General features: G+C 36.8%; 1 protein-coding gene across 1 annotated transcript in view; it reads left to right on the top strand.

The window, feature by feature from the left end:
• The window catches only part of LOC105888396 (transmembrane gamma-carboxyglutamic acid protein 1-like), an 88,040-nt gene that overhangs the window by 39,298 nt on the left and 25,416 nt on the right, over nucleotides 1–23,326 (top strand). Inside the window, exon 2 of the mRNA XM_023509120.1 lies at nucleotides 21,201–21,251. Within this exon, the coding sequence (XP_023364888.1) occupies nucleotides 21,242–21,251 (10 nt within the window). The 5' untranslated portion in view covers nucleotides 21,201–21,241. The remainder of the gene's footprint in view (nucleotides 1–21,200; nucleotides 21,252–23,326) is intronic.

The following is a 23,326-nucleotide window of genomic DNA, read 5'->3' as shown; positions in this document are numbered from 1 at the left end:
TTACATCCTTCATGTTCACATGGATGGAGCTGGAGAATGTTCTTCTGAGCAAAGTATCACAAGAATGGAGGAAAAAGTATCCAGTGTACACACCCGTATTATGAAACTAATTTATACCTTTTATATGAAAAATATAACCAAATAGCCTAAGAATATGGGGAAGGGGGAGGGAGAAGGGAGAAGGGAGGGGGTTTGGAGGGATCACTTCTGAGATTTATCTTATAGGGGTACAAGTGACTCTAAGAGTAGAATGTGAACGTTTTAAAACATTAACTGTGAAAATGACATGAAGGCTGTGTTGACCAGTTTGATGGAAATATTTCGGATTGCATGTGAAAACCCCACACTGTACCCCAGAAGTGCATTAATGTACATAGTTATCATTCAATGAAAAAAGTAATGACATGAAAAAAAAAATTAAACTTAACAGAGTTTCATCAAAGAACTGTTCACAAATTGTGAAGTCCCCGAATCAGAATAAGTTTAGGGAGACTCTGGTCAGAGAGAATTTATGGAAGGTAAAAGGAAAGTGACGTGGAAAATGGAAGAGAGATACAGAAACAGCTGGATTGGTTTATTTGAACAGTGTTTGAACAGTTGCCTGCCTTTGGGGGAAACTTAGTGATTGGTATAAGAGTAGGTTACACCAGGGCAGCACCTGTGGATCAGTGGGTAGGGGGCTGGCCCCATACACCAAGGGTAGTGGGTTGGAACCCAGCCCCAGCCAAACTGCAACAACAACAAAACAAATAGCCAGGTGTTGTGGTGGGTGCCTGTAGTCCCAGTGACTTGGGAGGCTGAGGCAAGAGAATCGCCCATGCCCAGGAGTTGGAGGTTGCTGTGAGCTGTGATGCCACAGGGCTCTACTGAGGGCAATAAAATGAGACTGTCTCTTAAAAAAAAGAGTAGGTTATACTTAGTTAAGTTACAGTTTACTGTGTAAGAGAAACCTTTTGATCTGAACTTAAAATGTGTAAGGAGGCAGCTTTAGGCTAAAGTTAATTTAATAATACCAATAAAAGACTGGTTAAATAAATGATAAATATTCATAAAATGGATTATGAAGCAGCAATTAAAATTTATCTATGTCCCAAGTTGTCTGTCTTAAATATGTATCAATTTGCTGACTAGAAAATATTCTTCATTCATGTCATATAAAAATCTTGTATTCAACTTTGTTAAAACATAAAATTTGGTTTTGTTTTATGGATAAAGCAGAAAAATGACAATAAAGAAGAAAATGAGAAATGGAAAGTTTGAATTTATAGTGAAAGGAAGATAGCAAAGTAGACACTTGGTTTTAGGCTATTTAGGGATTTGGTGTCTTAGCCATCGATTGTTGAGTCCCATCAATTTAGCCATCACCTTTTCTGTGGCAACTGGATGTTTATGCTATGCTATGATCAATGCATAACAGGTCAAGTCATGGCCTGATCCCTCAAGAAGCTTGTAATATGAAGAAAATAATACACATACAGTTAGGAGTTTATGGACAAACAAGAATGTGCACTACAGATTTTGATGCTATAGAAATTCAAGGGACAAGGCGATTGCATTCTGATGGGCTTACAGAGATGCTTTTCTAAGGAAGAGGGGAATGATACCATCATTAATAATGGCCTTAGGATTCACATAAGCCAAAAAGAAAGAAATATTGAAATGGTGTGAACAAAGCTTATAAGTGGGAAAATATACAGCATTTGTAGAGAGCTAATGTGACTCAATTTATAGGATACTTGTAGTGGAAAGCAAATATCAGGGGCTGGAACTCTGAGAGCCTTGTCTTAAGGTCTCTGATATGAGTTTGCATGCCTTTGTATATGTATGTTGCTTTTAATCACAAGTCATGAAATAGCCATTTTAATATTTGAACATCTGCTGTAAAACATAAGAAGTTAAGCTGAGAGTTGAAAACTTTCCATTCTTGGTTCTGTACCATAGTGAGGACAGCATTAGAGTAACAATCAGACCTGGAATGTAGTACTATGAGTTCTATCAAGTAGTAGCTCTATATCCAAATCAACCCTTAATTTCCTTATCTGTAAAACAGGTATGATATTATTCACCTTTATAGACTCACAGGGTTCTTAATAAGTAGATCAAGTAAAATGGCATAAATAATCTTGATACAGAGCTGAGGGAGCAAAAAGTATAAAATCTTCTTCAGAGAGAACTCCTTCTGTATCTTCACCTCTCAAACTCAACTCTGATGAAAAGCTATATGACATGGGGGAAAAAAGGATTTACAGAGAGATTTGAACTCATCTGAAAATGGAGAAGTAGTAATAGTCCACTAAAATTCTTCCCCTACTAAGTACCATAGCAATTAAGTTTGCTGTCTCCAGACAGTTAGATTCTAGTATAAGATTTGAGAGTTAGGGTGGCACCTGTGGCTCAAAGGAGTAGGGCGCCAGCCCCATATGCCAGAGGTGGCGGGTTCAAACCCAGCCCTGGCCAAAAACTACAAAAAAAAAGATCTGAGAGTTAATTTTAGCCAGAACAACGGACATTCTATTTTGTTTTGGCTGATTGATCCCAGGACTGTACTTATTCGGTAAACCAACTTGGTATCTTTCTACAATGTGCTTTTGGGGAGTAGGAATTCTTAGAGTGTCAAGGCTATCCCCAAATGAACTATTCATATAATCCCTTGTCCTTAATTATTTAGAATGGAATGATATTCTGAATCCTCTTGGCCCATGGGATTGCTTATCAACATTTATTTTAGGACCATTGCTCTTTTTGGAGAAAGGCTAGCAAAATGAGTCACATCTTTTAGGTTTTGTTTATAGAGTAGCCATCAAACATTGTTCTGAATCTACCAGGTGCAATAGGTTTCTTTTGGCATGGTCATTCCACTGAGTGTGTTTTTGATTGTGTCTAGACTGTTTTAGAAGCCATTTAAGTGGGCCTATTTCTAAATATATGAACATAGTATGTTGCTTCTATCTTGCCCTTGGCCTACTTATAAGAAAGAAACTATAAGAAATTGTGCCGTCAAATGTGTTAATGCATTTTCTATATGGATGTTGAAGACATTTTTCATTATGCTTATTCTTTTGAGGACCCTAGGGATAATTTTTCTCTCTAATCTTGAAATCATGAGTAATGAAACTTCTGGGCAACTGGTTTGTTTTTGTCTTCGGGATACCATGACTCATTGTATTTTTTAGCATTCATTGGCTTCTAAGAGGCTTCTAAGAGGCTTCTTCCTTTAACAAACTTACAGAACCTTTCAACAGATTTTTTGTATACAAACCTGAATCCTATCTCCTGAATCCTGTCTTTGTCTTATCTCTTTTATTTGTGATCTTTCCTTTTATGTATTTTCTTCAAATGCTTATTTTTAAAGTTTTATCTCCTTTAATTATATGATTTAATATAAATCATCATTAATTCTTTCCAGAAATAGGTAGTATATGAATAAATACAGTGATTTCATATAGAAATGTAGTTTAGTATGTTTAATTGGTGTACTTTTTTTATTTATCATGATTCAGTGATAATATAGGGCACCTGTCGTGACCCGTCGGGCTCCTGTGGCCCTGGTCTCGGTTAGCGCAGGAAGGAACCAGGCGAGAAGCGGATTAGAAGTACAAGCTTGTGGAAGGCGGGCTAGCCCTTACTTTCCGGGTAGCCCGAGCAACCTCCGCACCAGCCTTTTATTGAAAGGGAATGATACAGGTGAGGGGAGTAATTAACAATGACTATGGGCTGAGGGCACGGGCTCCTCCCACAAGGAACTCCTGTGGAGGAATGGCCCGAGGTCCACGCCTCAGCTGCAGATCATCTTGCTCAGACGTTGGCGTCTCCTACAGGCACCAATTAGGTGACAGCCAGAAATACATAACAATTGAACTTTTAGATAAGATGGTTTGAGAGGTAAACCAACAATTGATCATATGCATATTACAACCCCTACAATGAACACCTCAAGGTATGTACAAATTATATTTTTCTGTTTCCTTCTCAAGCTTCCTTGAGTCTCAGTGAATTTCACCTGGAAGTATAAGAGAAGAAACATAGTGCCAGAAATATCAATCAATTAAGGAACAGAATAGATTGGCCTGGTGTGTATTACCTGATTAGGATCAATTATCCCACACCCACCGTCTTGTGATCCTTTCACTGCTTTATCATCTCAACTTCACCATGGGAAAACTCCAATTTTTGTAGTTTGTTTCAGCTAGGTATTAAGAAACAAGCTGATTAAATTAATGTATTCATGTTTGTAGAGTTGATACTCCCTCTTAATTTTCCCAGTAATAATACTTGGTTGTTCCAAAGGGTACGATGGCTTTATTTTCGGATTTAGATGTCTAAATTCAAGTTCTCACATTTATTTGTCCTAAAAATAATAAGAAATGAGAATAACAATTTATATTTAAAAATATATACTGGTACATTATTTATAACAGTTCTTAATAGCTGCATACTTTTTTAATGCAGGTATATAAAAAACTTTATTTCCAAGTGGTACAACATTTAGGGAATAGTTAAACGTGAATATAATTTAACCATCAAGAGTTATTTTTATAAAGTATTTAATTTCATGGGAAGATTCTTACAATGTATGGATAAAAAAGTAAGACATAAAATGGAATATCATACAAGCTCAACTTATTAAAATATATTTTTAGTCAATAAATTTTGCACATGTAGTATGTGTCAAGTATAGTGATGAGTTTGAAGATACAGCATCAAATAACATACACATGATTCATGCCAGCATTAAACTAAATAGAACATCATTATGAAATTAAATCTCCCTTTGGGAATGAGTGATTTCTAGTCAAATATAATTAATCTCATTTTCTAATTTGTGGACTCTTCCAGACCTTCTGCTTTTTGTTTGCAATTCATAACTCTCCAGTTCAATTAGACTGAGCTGAGGAGTTTAAAAACAAAAGCAGCACACAATTCAAGCCTAGAATTTCCCATCCTCTTTAGATTTTGTTTACCTGTGTGGTTAACAGCGTCAGCTCCTCCCGGGAATCCATGCTTGTGATTTTGTCTAGCTGCTTTTGCAGAAGGTATTAATTTGCAAAGGAAAAAATTATCTTTTCATGAGCTTTTTAATTTTACCTTATAAACCCATGCTCATGCTTTTATAGGATGTAACTCTAATTGTTGTGTGATATTATCAAATTTACCTTTTTGAGATGAATTTCTGTTTTTGTTTTTGTTTTTTTTTTTTTTTTGTCGAGACAAAGTCCCACCCTATGCCCCTGAGCAGAGTGCAGCGGCTTGGTAGTTCACTGCAACCTCCGACTCCTGGCTTGTGGGCATCCCGCTGCCTCAGCCTCCGGAAGCCTCTGGGACACTGGGCGCGGAGCCCGGCTGGGTTTTTCCATTTTTTTCATGAGTTGGCGTCTCACTTTTGCTCAGGCGAGTCTTGAACTCCTGAGCTCCAGCGATTCTCCCTCCTCAGCCTCCCACAGTGCTGGGATTACAGGCGTGAGCCACCGCACCCAGCGAGATGAATTTCTTTTAAAAAATGTTAATGACACATATAGGAAATGAGCCTTTACCTAGAAACAGTCTTTATTGAAGAAGCTATACATCCTGTTTATTTAAGAACTCAATCCTACAAGTATATTTTAGATTATTTAGGATTGAGGTAAATATTTTATATGTTTGTGTCAGTCCACTAAATTTTAGTTCTAGTAATTTTAATGTAATATTTTTAAACATACTATAGTAACATAATTTGTTAGATAGTGATGCAACAATATGGCAACAATTTGACAGAAAGAACTCTTTTCTTGTAAGGCCCGAGAGAGTTATCCCATATGCTATATGCTATTGGCAGTGATTTTTCTTTTCTTTCTTTTTTTTTTTTTGCAGTTTTGGGCCAGGACTGGGTATGAACCCACCACCTCTGGTATTATGGGGCTGGCGCCCTACTCCTTGAGCCACAGGTGCCGGACTATTTGCAGTAATTTTTCAATATCATTTTTTTTTTTTTTTGCGACATGCATATACAACAGGACAAAGAGGGAACTAAAAATCTGAGAACCTATTTCTTTCTGGTTGAATTAGCTGTGCTTTTGAAGTTACTTAGTATATTTGACCTTATTATTAAAAGCATTTAAGATACCTGAGCTTCTTCACATTTAAAACACCAGTTATATTTGCTAAAATTCTGTGCTGTGGATGCCTGAGATAATACAACTGAAGCCACATTGTTTATTCCTCTACTTTTTCACTCACACATGGTGTCCATTATGCATTGATTGTCCAGCAATATTAACTTTCTTTAACTGATTGTTCTGCTATCTGAAGAGTCTTATTAAAATTTAATCAGTAAACTAAAAATAAGCAGCTAATGTCATACTACATTCTGGTAACTCATAAAAGAAAAAAAAAAAGCAAAGCCTAATGTAGGCTTGTGAGGTTAAAGGAAGGATAGTGTATACTTATTGGCTACCCAAGGGTATATATATAAATGACCATATTCCCTCTTTTGAAAAGTATGATGTAATAGAACCACACTTACAGGTGAGATACCTTCCTGTTTGCATACTATTTATTGTCTTGCCTGCTAACACTGAACTTACTTGTGAATTATATAATACTTTGTAATATGATTAAAGCTCACATGTGGCTTTTCTTTTCCACAGGAAAAAAAAATCTTTCTGGACAGTGACAGGGGCTGTCATGATTCTTGAACTATCTTCTGTGTGTAGTTTACTCACCAAAGGGAATAAAATTACCCACATGCATCATCTTCATAATAGCCCCTCCTTTTTGTCTTTTTTTTAAAGGGCTAGGGAACACCTGCTTGGCTTGAACTGGCAGAGCCAGTGCCTTGGGGAATCAAAGATGCACTGTGCAGATGAAGGAACTGAGCTACTGTGTTTCCCCGAAAATAAGACATTGTCTTATATTTATTTTTTCTTAAGAAGACACTCTAGGGCTTATTTTTAGGGAATGTCTTCCTCTCCGCTCTGAAATGCATGGCATGGCTATGCAGATATGCTAAATAGCCATGCCCATCACTAGGTCTTATTATCAGGGTAGGGCTTATATTTAACAAATGCATAGAAATCTTGCTAGAGCTTATTTTTGGGGTAGGTCTTATTTTCCGGGAAACATGGTAGAGCCAACTGCTTCCCCCCTCCGTTTTTTTTTTTTTTTTTGAGACAGAGTCTCAAGCTGTTGCCCTGGGTAGAGTGCCATGGCATCATAGCTCATAGCAACCTCAAACTCTTGGGCTTAAGCTATTCTCTTGCCTCAGCCTCCCAAGTAGCTGGGACTGCAGGTGCCCGCCACAACACCCAGCTATCTTTTGGTTGTAGTTGTCATTGTTGTTTGGCAGGCCCAGGCTGGATTTGAACCCACTGGCTCCAGGATATGTGGCTGGCACCCTAGCTGCTGAGCTATAGGTGCCGAGCCACTCCTATTTTTTTTTTTTTGTCTCATTTCCACTTTAAGGATTCCTTTTGCCTTATTGCTTTTCTTGTGTCTTTTCTCAAAATATTTCTGTATTTAGAAGAGGCACCAAACTATTCCTGCCATTAGTTCTAGCTTTTCTTTTTGATGACTCTATTGGCTTCTCAAAGGCACTTGTTTTCACAGTACCATAGAGAACTCATAGTTTAGAAAATTTGTGGCCTTTTGTTGATCTTAAAAGTCACATATACTTAAATGGACTAAAGACTCGAAACTGGTATTACAAAAGAAGTTCAAATGGCCAATTAACTTACAAAATGATGTTCATTTTCATCATTTATCAGGAAAAAGCACCATGTGATGCTATTACCTCCGACCAGAATAGCAAAGATGGAAAAGATGGCACCAAGAGTCTGTAAGAATGTTGAGAGGTGGCACAAGTGGAATTCTGCAGTGCCACTTCTGGGAGTGTAAATTGGTACAACCACATTGGAAAACTACTTAGCAGTAATGAGTAGAGTGGAATATAGGCAACGTATGGAGCAATTCTGCTTCTAGGCATACACTCAACAGAAATAGATATATAAATTTATCAAAAGACATGTGTAAGAATGTTTATAGCACAATTTGTAATAAATCTAAACTTGAAAAAACTTAAATGCCTATCAGTAATAGAATGAATAAATAAGTGAGTTTATATAGCTAACGTAGAATCAGTAGTGAGAATGAATGAACTACAACTACCTGCAACAATATAGATGAATCTTATAAACATGATATTGAGCAAAAGAAGTTTGAACCAAATGAGTATACACTATGATTCTTCTTATATGAAGTTCAAAAACATGTAAAACTCACCTATGGTATAAGAAATTACGCTAGTAGTTACCCCTCTTTAGAGACAGTAACTGGACAAGAAACCGAAGGATGCTAAGCTTGAGTGCTAAGAATGTTCTTCTCAATGTCTTGATTTGGGTGCTGGTTACATAGATGTACGTGCTTTGTGAAAACTCAACAAGGCATATATTTATAATTTATGTCCTTTTCTGCATATATGGTGTATTTTTGTAATTACATGAGAGAATAATAATATATGCTGTATTATTTATCTATAACTGCATAACATGTTACTTACAAACTTAGCAAGTTCAAATAACAAACATTTGTTATCTCACACAGTTTCTGAGAATCAGCAACCCATTAGCAGCTCACTTGGGTGTTTTTGGCACAGGGTCTCTCATGAGATTGCTATAAAGATGGCTACAGTCATTTGAAGGCAGAACTAGGGATAGATAGAGGATCAACTTCCAAAATGGCTTCCTCATTTACCTGGTGAGAGAGGTCTTAGTGAAAGCTTTGTGTTACCATAGGTTATCAAAACCTCCCACAGATAACATTTTATCTTTATGATATGTTCTTACATATCTGTTTATATAACAAATGATATCATTCATATCACTTTTATAACTTCTTTTCCCATATATTGTGAGCAACCTTTGTTTGTAGCTCATCCATAGATTGATTTCATCCTTTTTGCATATAGCTTTATTGATGTATAATTGACATACAAATGGCACACATGAACATATTTAAAGTGTACAACTGGGTATATTTTTTATGTACATATACTTCATAAATTTGTCATGACAATCAAGATAATGAGCAAGGTATCACCTGTAGAAGTTTCCTCTTGTCTCTTTGTAATCCCTCTTCTCATCCTTTTTAATGGCCAGAAAGCTTTATTTGTATCTTTAAAATCCATACTTACATTTTCTCACAGATAGCTCAAATATTTTGTTTTGTAGAACTCTCACCCCATTTGGGGAAAGAAATACCTACCCACCTCCAGTCATTAATGTGCTATTGTATATCATTATTGAGCCACATTCCCTGGGTAAGAATCTTAGCTCTGCCACTTTACAAACTCTTATGACCTTGAGCAAATTGCTTAACTACTCTGCATCAAATTCCTTATCTATAAAATGAGAGTAATGATAGTACTATATTTCACTCATGAAATGGCAAATATTAAAGGAATTAATATGCGTAATGATCTGATAACGAAGTATTATGTTATTATGTGATGCTGTTTTTATTCTCGTGGGTTGTTATGCTAAATGCCTCTTTTCAGTTTCTCCTGATGATTTTAAAGCTAAGAGTTGCATTCAAATAGCCTACCAGAACTTACCTCTTTTTCACTTTTACTTCTATCTTACCTCCTTCTGAGCATCTTGCTAAAGATCAGGAGAAGTATGTATCTAATCCTAGGCTATCTTTGTACTGGCAAGTGGCACATTAAGGGCATTTCATATATATTGAGACCGACCTAAAATAGGATGCTTTTATTTTTTATTTTTATTTATTTATTTATTTTGCAGTTTTGGCCGGGGCTGGGTTTGAACCTGCCACCCCTGATATATGGGGCTGGTGCCCTACTCCTTGAGCCACAGGTGCCACCCTATTTATTTATTTATTTATTTGAGACAGAGTCTCACCATGTCGCCCTCTGTAGAGTGCTGTAGCATCATAGCTCACACCAACCTCAAACTCTTGGGCTTAAGTGATTCTCTTGCCTCAGCCTCCCATGTAGCTGGGACTACAGGCACCTACCACAATGCCTGGCTATTTTTTTGTTGTAGTTGTCATTGTTGTTTAGCAGGCCCCACGCCGGCTTCTAACCCACCAGCCTTGGTGTATGTGGCTGGCACCCTAACCACTGAGCTACAGGCCATTGGATGCTTTTAAAAAATTCCAAGATCTTACAAACCAAAATATTAAAATGCTAATTGCATTTCTACATTAAAAGTTGTTAGTGATCACTTTGATAGTAGTGCTTACATATGTACAATAACTATTCTGTAAAAGCACATTGATTTCAAAGAATTAAGATATTTTCTGTCTTCGTGACACATATTATCAACTTGAAGAAATGTGACAATTTGAAGTGGTGAGAATGGAAAGACAGGAATCAGTTGTTCAAAGGAAGTAAGTAGGTCTTACTAATTGGTTATGTTAGACTGAGCCATTCATATTGCCTCTTATTTTTTTTTTAAGAGACAGAGTCTTACTCTGTTGCCCTTGGTAGAGTGCAGTGGCATCACAACTCACAGCAGCCTCCAGCTCTTGGGCTTAGGGAATTCTCTTGCCTCAGCCTCCCAAGTAGCTAGGACTGCAGGCACCTGCCACAATGCTGGCTATTTTTTGTTTGCAGTTTGGCCCGGCCAGGTTCGAACCTGCCACCCTTGGTATGTGGGGCCAGTGCCCCTACTCACTGAGCCACAGGCTCCACCCCATATTGCCTCTTTTAAACTTGTGTAATACAAGTATGTTTTACTGCATTCTGTAAAGTGAAAACCTGTTTTAGTTTGGATCCTTTAAAAATACTTTAGTTATTGTAATTTATAAAAAACAAAAATTTATTGCTCACAGTTCTAGAGGCTGGGAAGTTCAAGATCAAGATGCTAGCAAATTCAGTGTCTGGAGAGGGCTTACTCTCTCTTTCAAAGATGGCTCCTTCTTACTGTGTTTTCACATAGTGGAAAGGTCTGGGAAGCTACCTGGAGCCTCTTTGATAAGAACAGTAATCCCTTTCCTGAAGATGGAGCACTCATGACTTAATCCCTCCCCAAAAGCCCCACCTCTTAATATGATCACATTGGGTATTAGGTTCCAATGTAGAAATTTAGAGGACACCAACATTTGGACCATAGTACAACCCAAATGTTCATCAATAGTAGAATGACTGTATAGATAGGGATATATACCATATATGGAGCCAGTAATTAAAATGAATGCACTATAATTATATACAACAATATGGGTGAACAAACAAGATATTGAACATAAAGAAGCCAGATCCAAAAGAGTATATACTGGTTCGGTGCCTTTATGTAGCTCAAGCATCTAAGGTGACAGCCACATACACCAGAGCTGGTGGGTTCAAATCCAGCTCGAGCCTGCCAAACCACAATCACAACTACAACCAAAAAAAAAATAAACTGGGCGTTGTGGTGGGTGCTAATAGTCCCAGCTCCTTGGGAGGCTGAGGCAGAAGAATTGCATGAGCCCAGGAGTAGAAGGTTGCTGTGAGCTGTGATGTTATGGTACTCTACCACAGGCAACAGCTTGAGGCTCTGTCTCAAAAACAACAACAAAAGAGTATACACTGTTATTTGCATTGTATTATGAAGATCAAAACATGTAAAACTCATTTATGGGGTAATAAACCAGGCCCTTTCCTTATCCTGCTCATTCTAACTGCAGAGCTTGCCCTAACAACAATAACCACTGCTACTACCATTACTTCCAGTTAATCTAGGTTTCTGTTCTTAAAGGCTTACAGTCCAGGAAAGTTATAAGGATGGCTCTTTACATGTGGTGAATTGGATGGAGACTGGCAAAGCCTCAGGCACAGATAGGCATTCTTTCAGTAGGGAGTTCATCAGCAAAGAATGGCTGCTGTCCAAGGGAAGCCCTTAGCATGCACCCCCAGAAGAGGTTTTGTCTATATTCTTGCTCACGGTCTGTAGATGCTCCTGACAGGCTCCTGAACATTCAAGTAATACCCCTCACTAAAAACGGTTCCTCATTTTGACTCTGGTTCCCTTAAGTTTTCAGGTCTGATCCTTCCATCCTAGGCTCTAGTGGTTTCTTCCTTTCAATCCAGAGAAGCCTTTAGCCTGAGGGGGTGGGGGATGGAGATGGGATTGGAGGGGAAACCTTTGCTTTTACTATTTTCTTCAATCATTTCATCTCTGAGGAAGACCTTTCATTTCTCCCAAGTCTTTAGAAGATAGGAAAGCTTAATTTTTTTTTCTTTTTTTGACCCAGGCTTGTCTTTCATTTGAAGCAATTAACATAGAGAATGACTTAGCTGCCTGTGAGGGAGGTTGTAAGTAGGAGTAAAGAAGGGGAAAAAGTAAACTCTTGTGAGAACCAAAACTTTATTTACTATTTTAAAATGTTATCTCAGAACACTTGGGTTGAATTAGGGAATGAATGTATCATTAATACAATTATGAAAGTTAGAGGAGAAGCTAATTTTCCCGTGTAGTGGAGAAAATACTTGATTTTAGATCCGTGGTGTTTCAGGTAGTGGCAGCATATCAGAGTGTAGCTTTCTCTGAGACATTTGGAATTGTGGAACTCAGGGAAAAGTCAAGATTTAATATAGAGATTTGTGTTTTATTGAGATGGAAGTGAAAACTGAAACATCAATTTGGATGAAAAACTGTTTCTGTTAGGAAAAGCAGTTCACTTTATCAGGTGATTTATAGGCCATTTCAATTGTTTGGTATAGTTTGCAATGACTTTTTATTCACTGAGGTACTTCTATAGTTTTAGCATGATTTATTTAAATCATTATACCATTATATTTAATATTTTATTGTGTACTAGAAATTTAAGTCTATCATATAAAATTAATATCTCTAACTTGAAAGTTATTAGAGAATTTTCTAGCTGTTATTAGTGATGATGCTGGATCTTTGTGTTTTCATAATACTTATGTTAAGCTTCCATGTATTTCTTTTGACTTGTTGATTTATGAAAATTCAGTAAGCCATTTTGTTTAAACACCATGGATTAGCAAATAATGGCCTGCTGGCTGTTTTCACGTGACAACTGAGAATTGTTTTTAAATTTTTAAATGGTTGCAAAAATTTAAAGAAGCACATTTATGATATATTACAGTTATATAAAATCCAAATTTCAGTGTCCACAAATAAAGTTTTATTAAAACATAGCAACATACAAATTCACTTTTGTGTCTGCTTTTGTGCTATAATAGCAAAGTTGCTATATTGTTGCAAAGGAGACCACATGGCCCTTAAAACCTAAAATATTTCCCCTTTGACCCTTCACAGAAAATGTCTGCTAACTCTTGGTATACATACTATTAACTGTTGTGTCATTAGTAAACTAGTAAGAAATAAGTATCAAAAAACCAGAAGTGCTTGTCTTATATAGAAATCATTATTTTAATAATTCCTGACATCTTTTCCTATCCTATTTTTTCTCCTTAATATCTACTACTGTTTACCACTATGTAATACATTTTGCTTATTTATTTATTTATTTATTTATTGAGACAGAGTCTCACTTTGTAGCCCTCCATAGGGTGCCATGGTGTTATAGCTCACAGCAACCTCAAATTCTTGGGCTTAAACAGTTCTCTTACCTCAGCCTCCCAGGTAGCTGGGACTACAGGTACCTGCCACAATGCCTAACTTTTTTTTTTTGAGACAGAGCCTCAAACTGTCCCCCTGGGTAGAGTGCTGTGGCATCACAGCTCACAGCAACCTCCAACTCCTGGGCTCAAGGGAGTCTCCTGCCTCAGCCTCCCAAGTAGCTGGGACCACAGGCGCCTACCACAACGCCCAGCTATTTTTTGGTTGCAGCCCTCATTGTTGTTTGGCGGGCCCAGGCTAGATTTGAACCTGCCACCTTAGGTGTATGTGGCTGGAGCCTTAGCCACTTGAGCCACAGGCGCCGAGCCAAAGCCTGACTTTTTTTTTTTTGGTAGAGACAGGGTCTCACTGTGACTCAGTCTGGTCTCCAACCTCTGAGCTCAGGGCAGTCCACTCACCTTGGCCTCCCAAAGTGCTAGGATTACAGGCATGAGCCACCACACCCTGTGTATTTATTTATTTTTTATAATTAAGAATTTTTTTAATAGCATGAAATAAAAGCCTGTATTTATAAATGACCTTATACTTTTCAGTTTGCTAGTTCATTTTACATAAAAAATAAAGATCAAAAGGAGAATAGGTCCCACAAAGTCCCTCAAACATCCCCTCAGAAGGCTTTTCTGCAACAAGTACATACATGACTTCCTCTCTGAGACTTTGAGTAGGCCAACACTGATGAGGATGGTCTTTTCTAGTTCTAGATACATATCATAGTCCATTTTAAACCCACCTTCCATTTGTTCTTTTGACATCTGATATGTTTTACTTTTTTTCCTCTCCTTTTCCAGATTGATTTCTTTTATTTCTTTATCATGAATAATTTTGCACTGTTCTGCATATTCCAAATGCTTGACTTCTCTTTCAAAGTAATGCTGTATACTTGCTATCTCATTGGTGGAAGGGTGACTTATATCTAGTGAAAAGTCACTAGAAGAGACATATATCAATATTTTAATTGTGGTTATCTCTGGGGGACATGATAATGGATGACTTTTGTTTGCTTACTTTTGCTTTTCTTTGTTTTCCAAAGCTTCACTAAGCAACATTAGTTTTAGATCATAAAAAGTCTGCTTTAAAATGAGGTGAAAGGGGCAGCACCTGTGGCTCAAAGGGGTAGGGTGCCAGCCCCATATGCTGGAGGTGGTGGGTTCAAACCCTGCTGTGGCCAAAAAACACAAAATAAAATAAAATAAAATGAGGTGAGATAGGCTCGGCACCTCTAGCACAGTGATTAGGGCGCCAGCCACATACACTGAGGCTGGCAGGTTTAAACGTGGCCCAGGCCAGCTAAACAACAGTCACAACTACAAAAATAATAGCAAGTAAAATGAGGTGAGATAAATACTTTTAAGAAGATAGAGGATCCACATGATGTTTACATTTTAGCCCTAGGATTAGCTAAACTTTTACATTGCATGTATAATAGCTAGAGCTATCAGATAGTAGTACAGCCACTGATGTTTTGGTTTGAGAAAGTTATTACTGCTAAATTAAAAGTTTACAAAGGTTTGGACTCATGACTACCACTTTAGGAAGGGAATGGGACAGGTGCATGTCACAAGGGATGGAAAATGTAAACTGTTAATTTCTTTTTAATTTTTCACTATAAATGTGTGTGAACATATTCCTCTGAACAACAAAGCATTAGCACAGGTCAGAGCAGTGAAGGTGGGAGAAATGAACCCATACCATAATCTGGAAAGCGGAATGCCGGTCATCTCAAGCCAATAGAGGAATTCTGCACAAAGGTCTTTGTGGGAACAGAAGAAGGCAAAGTGATATACACAGATTGGAAACCGGAAAGAGACCCTGAAACCGGCAGATTCATGGACTGGACCCCTCCTTCAGTCATGCTGTGCACCAAAAAGATATAACTGAGGGGACTGGTCCCTGACAAGGCCTGCAGTTTTCTATATTGGCTGAGAAGATGGATACATTGATATCTGGGACCTTCTGGAGAAAACCCATGAACCATTTATTTATTTATTTTTTGGCTTTTATTTATTTATTTTTTTAATTAAATCATAGCAGTGTACATTAATACTCTCATGGGGTACAATGTACTGTTTCTGTATACAATTTGAAATACTTTCATCCAACTGGTTAACATAGCCTTCATGTCTTTTCTTTTTTTTTGCCTTCGTGTCTTTTTCTTAGTTATTATGTTAAGACATTTATATTCTACAATTAGAGAGATTCACATGTACCCTTATAGGATGAACCATAGGCATAATAGGCACAAGTTAATTATTTATTCTCCTTTAGATTATAACTTTCATGAGGGCAGGGATTTTTTTCTGTTTTGCTTACTCTTGTATCTGTCACCCTAACCTAGGCATGCAGTAGACACACACAGTGTACACTTGAGTAGACATATAGTATATATCTATTGAAATAAAAAGATGACTCTGCTGAATTTGGTACATATTATCATGTACGTCCTCATATTCAAATCTGAGGATGACCAGAGGACAGAATGAAACAAAGTCTCCTTCTTTATCTGTATAATTTGCCTAACTTTGCTCTAGAGCAGGGGTTCTCAACCTGTGAGTCGAGACCCACAGGAACTGTATTAAAGGACCGTGGCATTAGGAAGGTTGAACCACTGCTCTAGAGATTCTAGGATAAGTATCCCTGAAATCAACAATATATGACTGGATTTTTGTACTATTACCTAGTATAGATACCACTGAGGAACAGCATGTATAGTTATTTACATTAATTTTCAAAGTATTTGATAATGTCATAATTTTATAATTTATTAATTTATAAACAACTACTAATGTATAAATTTGCATATGAAATACCTTATTCAAACTTTTATATAAGTTATTATTTTTATACATTTGAGGTAATGGGCCTGGTAAAGTGAATGGCACATATTAAGTACCTAAAGGTTAAGATAATTGAAGAATGAAGTAAGTTCTTATGGAATAGGTTGTTTTATGAGTGGATGGGTATTGCTCCTGGCTTCCCACTGCATTTGGAATGAAATCCAGATGTTTGACCAGCCAGTAAAGCCTTGTATGATTTGATCATTTATCTCTATCTTCAAACTTCTCTCTTGCTTGCAATGTTGAAATCATACCAAACTTCTTTAAATTCCTCTAACACTGTAAGTTCCTTTATTTATAATGAAAAAAAATGTTATGGTTCCCCCATAGACTCTAATCTCTTATTAGGATGGAGATCTCATATATATTATTTGCTAACAACTCAGTGTTTAGCAAAATAATTGAAATGTAATAAATAGTAAGTAAATATCTGTTGAATGACCATATATGTGAGTGAAAGAACACTGGACTTGGTGTCAGAAACCTTAGCTTAAAATCCTGAAATGTATTCTGAATCCTGATCTACATGAGTGTGCTTGTGAAAAGTTATGGCATTTTAATGTTAGCACTGAACGTCCTAAGATGCTCCTACTTACTAGCTATGTGAAGAAGAATAAGTCAATTTCTCTGAAACTTAGTTTTGTTATTTATCAAGAAGTATTATTATACCTACCTCATAGGGTTATAAACCCCGATAAGATGGCACAAATGAAACCTCCTTATCATAATAGATACATATCAAATACAAATTGAATTTTTAGTGTTTGAAGGATATAGAAGTAGAAAAAAATGCAGAGGTGAAGCTCCCAGAGTCCTAGTAGACTTTCATGCAGAAGAGCCCTCAGGCAACTGGAAAGCTGTGGCTTTAAGGAGACACCATGAGGAGGGAATGAACTTCTGTAAAGCATTCCACGGGGACTTTAGGTCCGCTTACCTTTAAAAATTAGAAGGACCTTGGGGCCTGGGGAAGAGCAGAAGGCTAGAACTGTCAAAGCCTTAAGTAGGGTGGTCAGAGATGACAGTAATGGTGCCTCTAAGCACAGTGAAGGCGCCATTACCTTATGAGCTGCCCAACCAACCATGAGAGAGCCATGTGACTGAAAAGTAAAGACAACATAGAAATGCTTCTCTACAAATTAAATTGTAGCCTGCAGTGTTTCAAAACTAATAAAAAGCTAAATATAATTGAATCTAATAGAATTACTAGAAAAAGAACAACTACCCGGAATAGTAGTCTCCAGGCTGTTGTCACAGGAAGGCTGAGAAAAGAAGGGTGAGTACATATAGGGGATATCAAAAATGGTAAAGGAATCTCTTAAAGAACTAGGAGTACACATTCAAAGCTTAAATAGTTAACATAACTGAAGCTAAAACTTAAAATTCAAATTTTAATTTAAAAAATTCAGCTCATAAAATATACATTATACTACCCCTTTGTCTTAAGTAGTAATAGTTACTTTTAATGTATTGAACCAGATTGACCAACTAGAAAATAAACAAGAACCAGGTGGAACCAAGACTTAACCTTTTGGAAAACCCCAAATCTTTGTTAACTTCCTCATAGGTGCTACTTGCGGTTATCAAGAACAGTTAAAACTGTTCTGATTTAATCCTCCCTCAAAGCTTTCAAAGATTCAATTGGTGTTTATTCTGTATCTATTGTGATAAGGCAGCTCCCCTACGTCTTGTCTATGTAGGCCACTAGAGCCCTTATTGCAAATGAGCTAGAGGCTTGCACAGGCTAGAGGTATAGAAGACAAATTGCTTACTTTCTAAGAATTAGACTATATGTTAGATACTATAAAATGTGAACATCTGTTTGAGGTAGCACATAAGTTCCATATTATATGGGCGTTTAACAGAAAAAGAGATTACTTCCTACTCAGATAATGAGGGAAGATATCAATATTGATATTGAAGGATGAATTGAATTTTTGTAGAAGTAGATCATGCACAGGAAAAGGGCAGAAGCATAGAGTTGGAAGAGTTCAAAATATATTTGTGGGATGAATAGAGGCTGGTTTGACTGGAATAGTATAACTATTAAGAAAGGTGAAACCTGGTTGCAGAGGGTATTTAATGCCAGGCTTTATATAAATCCACGGGACAGTGATTATTTAGATTTCCTAATGTCTAGCTAAAAGCTGCTTTCTTGTTATTGTTTTTATTGTTAAGTGTGTTCACATCATTTTAGAAGTAATATTTGGTTTCATTTGGGGACCTGATTGAGAATCAAAATTGACAAGTACTGCTTAGAAAATCTGAAAGAAGGGACTATAAAGTAGAATATCAGGGGATCAGATGGAAAGACCATAACAACTGAAGAAGCAGGGAGGTAATGTGGGACTGGGTGAGTTTGAGATATAGAATGATATGGGTAAGTAGGCCTTGAGCCCTGTATCTCTGTAAATTATCTTCTTTAAAATAAGATGCTGATCTTTGGAGGTTTATTGCTGGAATGCTGGGTGAAATAACTGACAGAGAGTATTGATTTTTGCCTCCTTGCTTTCTATCTTGATCTTCCTCTGGAAGATAGCTGCCTCTGATGATACCTGTTATCTATCTCTACCATGTTGACCTCTGGAGAGCCAATTCCTCTTTCTTGGCCCGTTTCTGACAGCCCTGTCCTTTGTGGTTCCCCCTAATACAGCTGAAATAGGCTTGGTTCTTTTCAAAAAGACATTATTAAATATTAAAGAATAATCAAGAAATAAAATACAAGAAGTCCTGCCAGATTCACTTAACATCTCTGATATCACTGTCCCTAGTGAAGCCACTCTCACACCTCAAATGCCCTTTTTCTACTGCTGACCAAGATATCTTCTTAAAATCCCAGTTTAGGTATATAACATACCACTTCTCTGCTTAGCTCTTTCATGGCTTCTCATTTGTACATGGACTATATCGTTGACTTTCTTTTGTTATTTTCTGAAATTAGAAAGGTTTTATGGAGAAATATATATTTACAGTGAGTATTTTATTTATCTGATTTGAGAAGTTACAGTTAAAATTGAGGTGATAACTTGGGAAGGATGAAGACCTTCCTGTGTAAAGGTATAAAAGTTAGGGCTCTTTCCTAAAGCCTTCCCACAGGAGTTTCATCAGGGATCACTGGATTTCAAACTGTTTCTTGGTTTTTGCTGAGGTATATCCAGGCTGACTCAAGGAGAAATCCCACTGTGTGGTGAGTCTGCAGCCCTCCACCTCAATTCCACCTGGAGAATTCTGCCTTAACCCATTTTATATAATATATATATTAATGATCTGCATAAGATTTTTTGAGGGCTGTCTGCTGCTTTCAAAAAAGGTATGTTGAGGATGGTGCCTGTGGCTCAAAGGAGTAGGGTGCCAGGTCCATATACTGGAGCTGGTAGGTTCAAACCCAGCCCTGGCCAAAAAAAGTGTGTTGATGAGAAATCTTGACATCTTTACTCTGTGTTAATTTTGTTTCATATAATTAATATCTCATTGGAAAATAATATAATTTGAGAGCCACAAGAGGCTTTCCCAGTTCTTTTTCAGTTTCTCAAAATGAACTCCAAAGAGTAGCACTCCTGAGAAATGTTAATTGCTTACAAAAAGGACTATGTAGCCAAATACTGTGAGACTCTATTTTTGTCACATTTCTTGTTAGTGTTTTAAAGGCTCTGAACAGTCTTGTAGTAAAGAAATCCTTTGACCTTATGTCAGCATTTCCTACATTTATTTGATTATAGAGTCCTGTTTTTTGAATAACATACTTTTAGCATCATATGGTGGCTACTTTGGGAAACTCATAGTTCAGCCCCCTCCTTTTGCAAAGAATTTATGATAGAAAATGATTTGTCCAGTATTACATAACTGATTATCAGGTTTCAGTCTCTTATTTATTCCTAATTTTTTTCTACTTCATGTAGGTTATAAATTCTTTAATGGGTGATAGACTATGTCTTAGGTATATTAGCTCTCAGGTGCTTAACTTCATATTGGGAATGCGACAAGTCACTCTATGTAAACCCTGTAAGAAAATGAAGTATTGTAGTATAATTAGCTTCTGTATATGTATATGATTTTTTATCATTTAAAAACAAAATTGGGGCAGTGCCTGTGGCTCAAAGGAGTAGGGTGCCGGCCACATATACCGGAGGTGGCGGGTTCAAACCCAGCCCCAGCCCAAAAAAAAAAAAAACAAAACAGAATCGCTGTTCCCCCATGCATGCCCTCCCCTCTGCAATTACAATGTGTTTTTTGTTTGTTTGTTTCGTTTCTCCAAAGTTTCTGTTGTTATAAATTCATTGTCATTGATTCATATTGTTTATTGGAAATAATTCTGTGGACTGCTTTGCCTCAGGAATAATTAGATTAGGGTTGCTGCTGTTTAACACTATTCAGGAAAATGTTATACTGAAAAGGGTATTAGATTTGTCACAGAATGATATTGAAGGAAAGCCAGGGACAAGCAAGCTAATAACATGCTAATCTGGGTATTCACATTGGACCTTTTGGCACTTTGTGGTGATACCACTATCTTCCTAAGATAAGCATGTGACTAACTTGATGATTTTTATTTGGCAAAGCAGAAGCTAATATCAGATAAAGAAGTTTATGGTAAGCTAACATAGAGATCATGCTTCTGGAATGCTGTGTTTTTGCCCTCTGAGGTTAGATATCTGTTTATGATAGAGAAAACATTTATGTCGGAGAACAAGACTGGAACACTCTGAAATGAAATGTTCACATTGACCACTTCAGCTGTAATGGACTCTGTAAAACTGATGGTGTATATGTGCTCTATTTTCTACAGGGAATCATTATCCAGAGACCTGCAGAAGACCACAAGAAAACATGGGGAGGAGTAAGTTTCTTTTTACTTTTAAGTCATTTAGAAGATTCTGTCCATAGACAACTGTAGCCAAGAAATCAGATTTGCAACTCACAGTATTTTTGTGGACACTTAAATTGTATTTCTTGTTAGTGTTAGAAAGTTTATGTCTGAGGTAGAGTTATGCAGAGAAAAATCAACAACTACACATTGCTCACTGTCAGATAGCCCAAACTTGATAGTACATAGACCTGCCCCAAACCCAGCTTCTTTATAATTCTTCCTATGTTTTATTGATAGTAACATTAAACAAACAAACACATTATTCTACTATCCAACCAATGACAGTAAAAAATTCATCTGTGAGGCTGATTTGCAAATTGGGTTTCCCTTAAAATATTAAAACCTAACATTAAGAACTAGTAGATAATTCCTTGTGTTTATTTTTTACTTTTTCATAAGACTCCTTATGGGCAGTAGACAGTGGACAATAGACAAATTTAAGGTCATTTCATTGTTCATAATATTAACAGCCACCATGGTGACTTCATAAATATTTCTAATCAGTGTAAATCATGTCAACATAAAATAATCAGAAGAATCAGAATCTAGTTTAAAGAGAGTTTATTTAAGCACAAAGTCTGAAAACAGGCCTGCTCAAGAAGCACAGATTCCAAAGAATGGAAATAAGTGTTCCAAAGTGAAAAAATTTAGAATCACTTATAAAGACAAAATTTAGGGAATTTTAACAAAATTACAACATCTTTCTATGTAAGGCTTATGCATAGTTATAAAAATCTGATGAGTCAAGGTGGTCCTTCTCTTTTGGGAAAGGTGTACTTAACATTCCACACTGAAGGTGTAACTGTCAAAAGAGTTCCTGTTTAGGGTGCCATCTGTTCTGATTAGTATAGGACAATAAAGGAAGAAGTTAATATATAACAAAGATTAGTGACTGGAAGAAGAATGTCTGGTTTCTGGTCTTTACTAGTATGAACAAGAACGATGAAGAAAAGAGTTAAGCTATAAGCTAAGAAGCAGAATTGCAAAATATATGACTCAGATCACAGTAGCATCTCTCTCAAGGCTTTAAGTGTTGGAGGTTCAAATAGCTTTTAAATTTTATGTATTTTCACAGTCATAAAATCAGAGTGCTATGCAGGGACCTCAGAGGAAGATTTGGTGTAATGGTGGTACTATGGTGCCCAAAGTACCCACCATATTGGGCACAGAGTATTGGACACAGAGTCAGAAGGCCTGAATTCAAGATCTACCTCTATTACATTGATCAAATTCTAGAGCCTCCCTAAACTTGTTTGTTCATCTTTGAAGTAGGTCAAATACATTCTGTACTTCTAGTCTCAGGAGTTGTGGTTGGCATAATGTGATAATACATTTAAAGCTGTTTTGAGAACTCTAAAGTATAATGGAATTGTGCAGTGCTATCTGTTCATTGTTGTCCTTATTGAATAAGTATAATATCTTCATCATCGGTTCTTTTAATGGTCAAAGTCAAGTTATTTGATCAGATGCTTCTGAGGGCAGCAGGACTGGAGCTAGGGTTGTACAAGTAACTAAGCATTCTTTTTTATGTTATAGCTTGCTTGCCATAGCTTGTACCAGTCCTAGTAGACAATCCCAAGGAGAATGGATCAATTATGGAAAATATCTTCCTGAACCTTGTTGAGTCAGCTTCTGCTCCTATTTTCTCCAGAGATTCCCTTGGAAATTTATTAGCCCTAGGGATTCTGGTTCTTTCCAGACATTCACAGATGTCAGTTAATCTTTGATGGCTTAGAACTTTTAAAAATAATTTAAAAAATGAAACTAGTTAAAGTTCTGGACCTAATTCATATCATATCTTGCCCCCAAGTCAGCGGTCAATGGAAGCTTCCACAGTAATTCATCATGGGTTGGTCATCATTCAACCCCAAAAGTTTCAAGTAGATTTGGAGAATACTCTGGTTGTTAAATGTCACCATAGCCACATGGAGAAGAGCTACACAGAGACAAGGCAACGCATTCTTGTTTTTTCTTTTCCTTTTCAGACTAAAAAAGTCACTGAAGTCACTAGCAAAGGGATTACTTTGTTTACTTTTTTTTTTTTT

This window comes from Otolemur garnettii, unplaced genomic scaffold (assembly GCF_000181295.1).
Source record: "Otolemur garnettii isolate 467f Iridium unplaced genomic scaffold, OtoGar3 scaffold00373, whole genome shotgun sequence".
Taxonomy (NCBI): Eukaryota; Metazoa; Chordata; class Mammalia; order Primates; family Galagidae; genus Otolemur; species Otolemur garnettii.
Note: the sequence above shows the minus strand (reverse complement) of the source record. Positions and strands in the feature narration are given on the sequence as shown.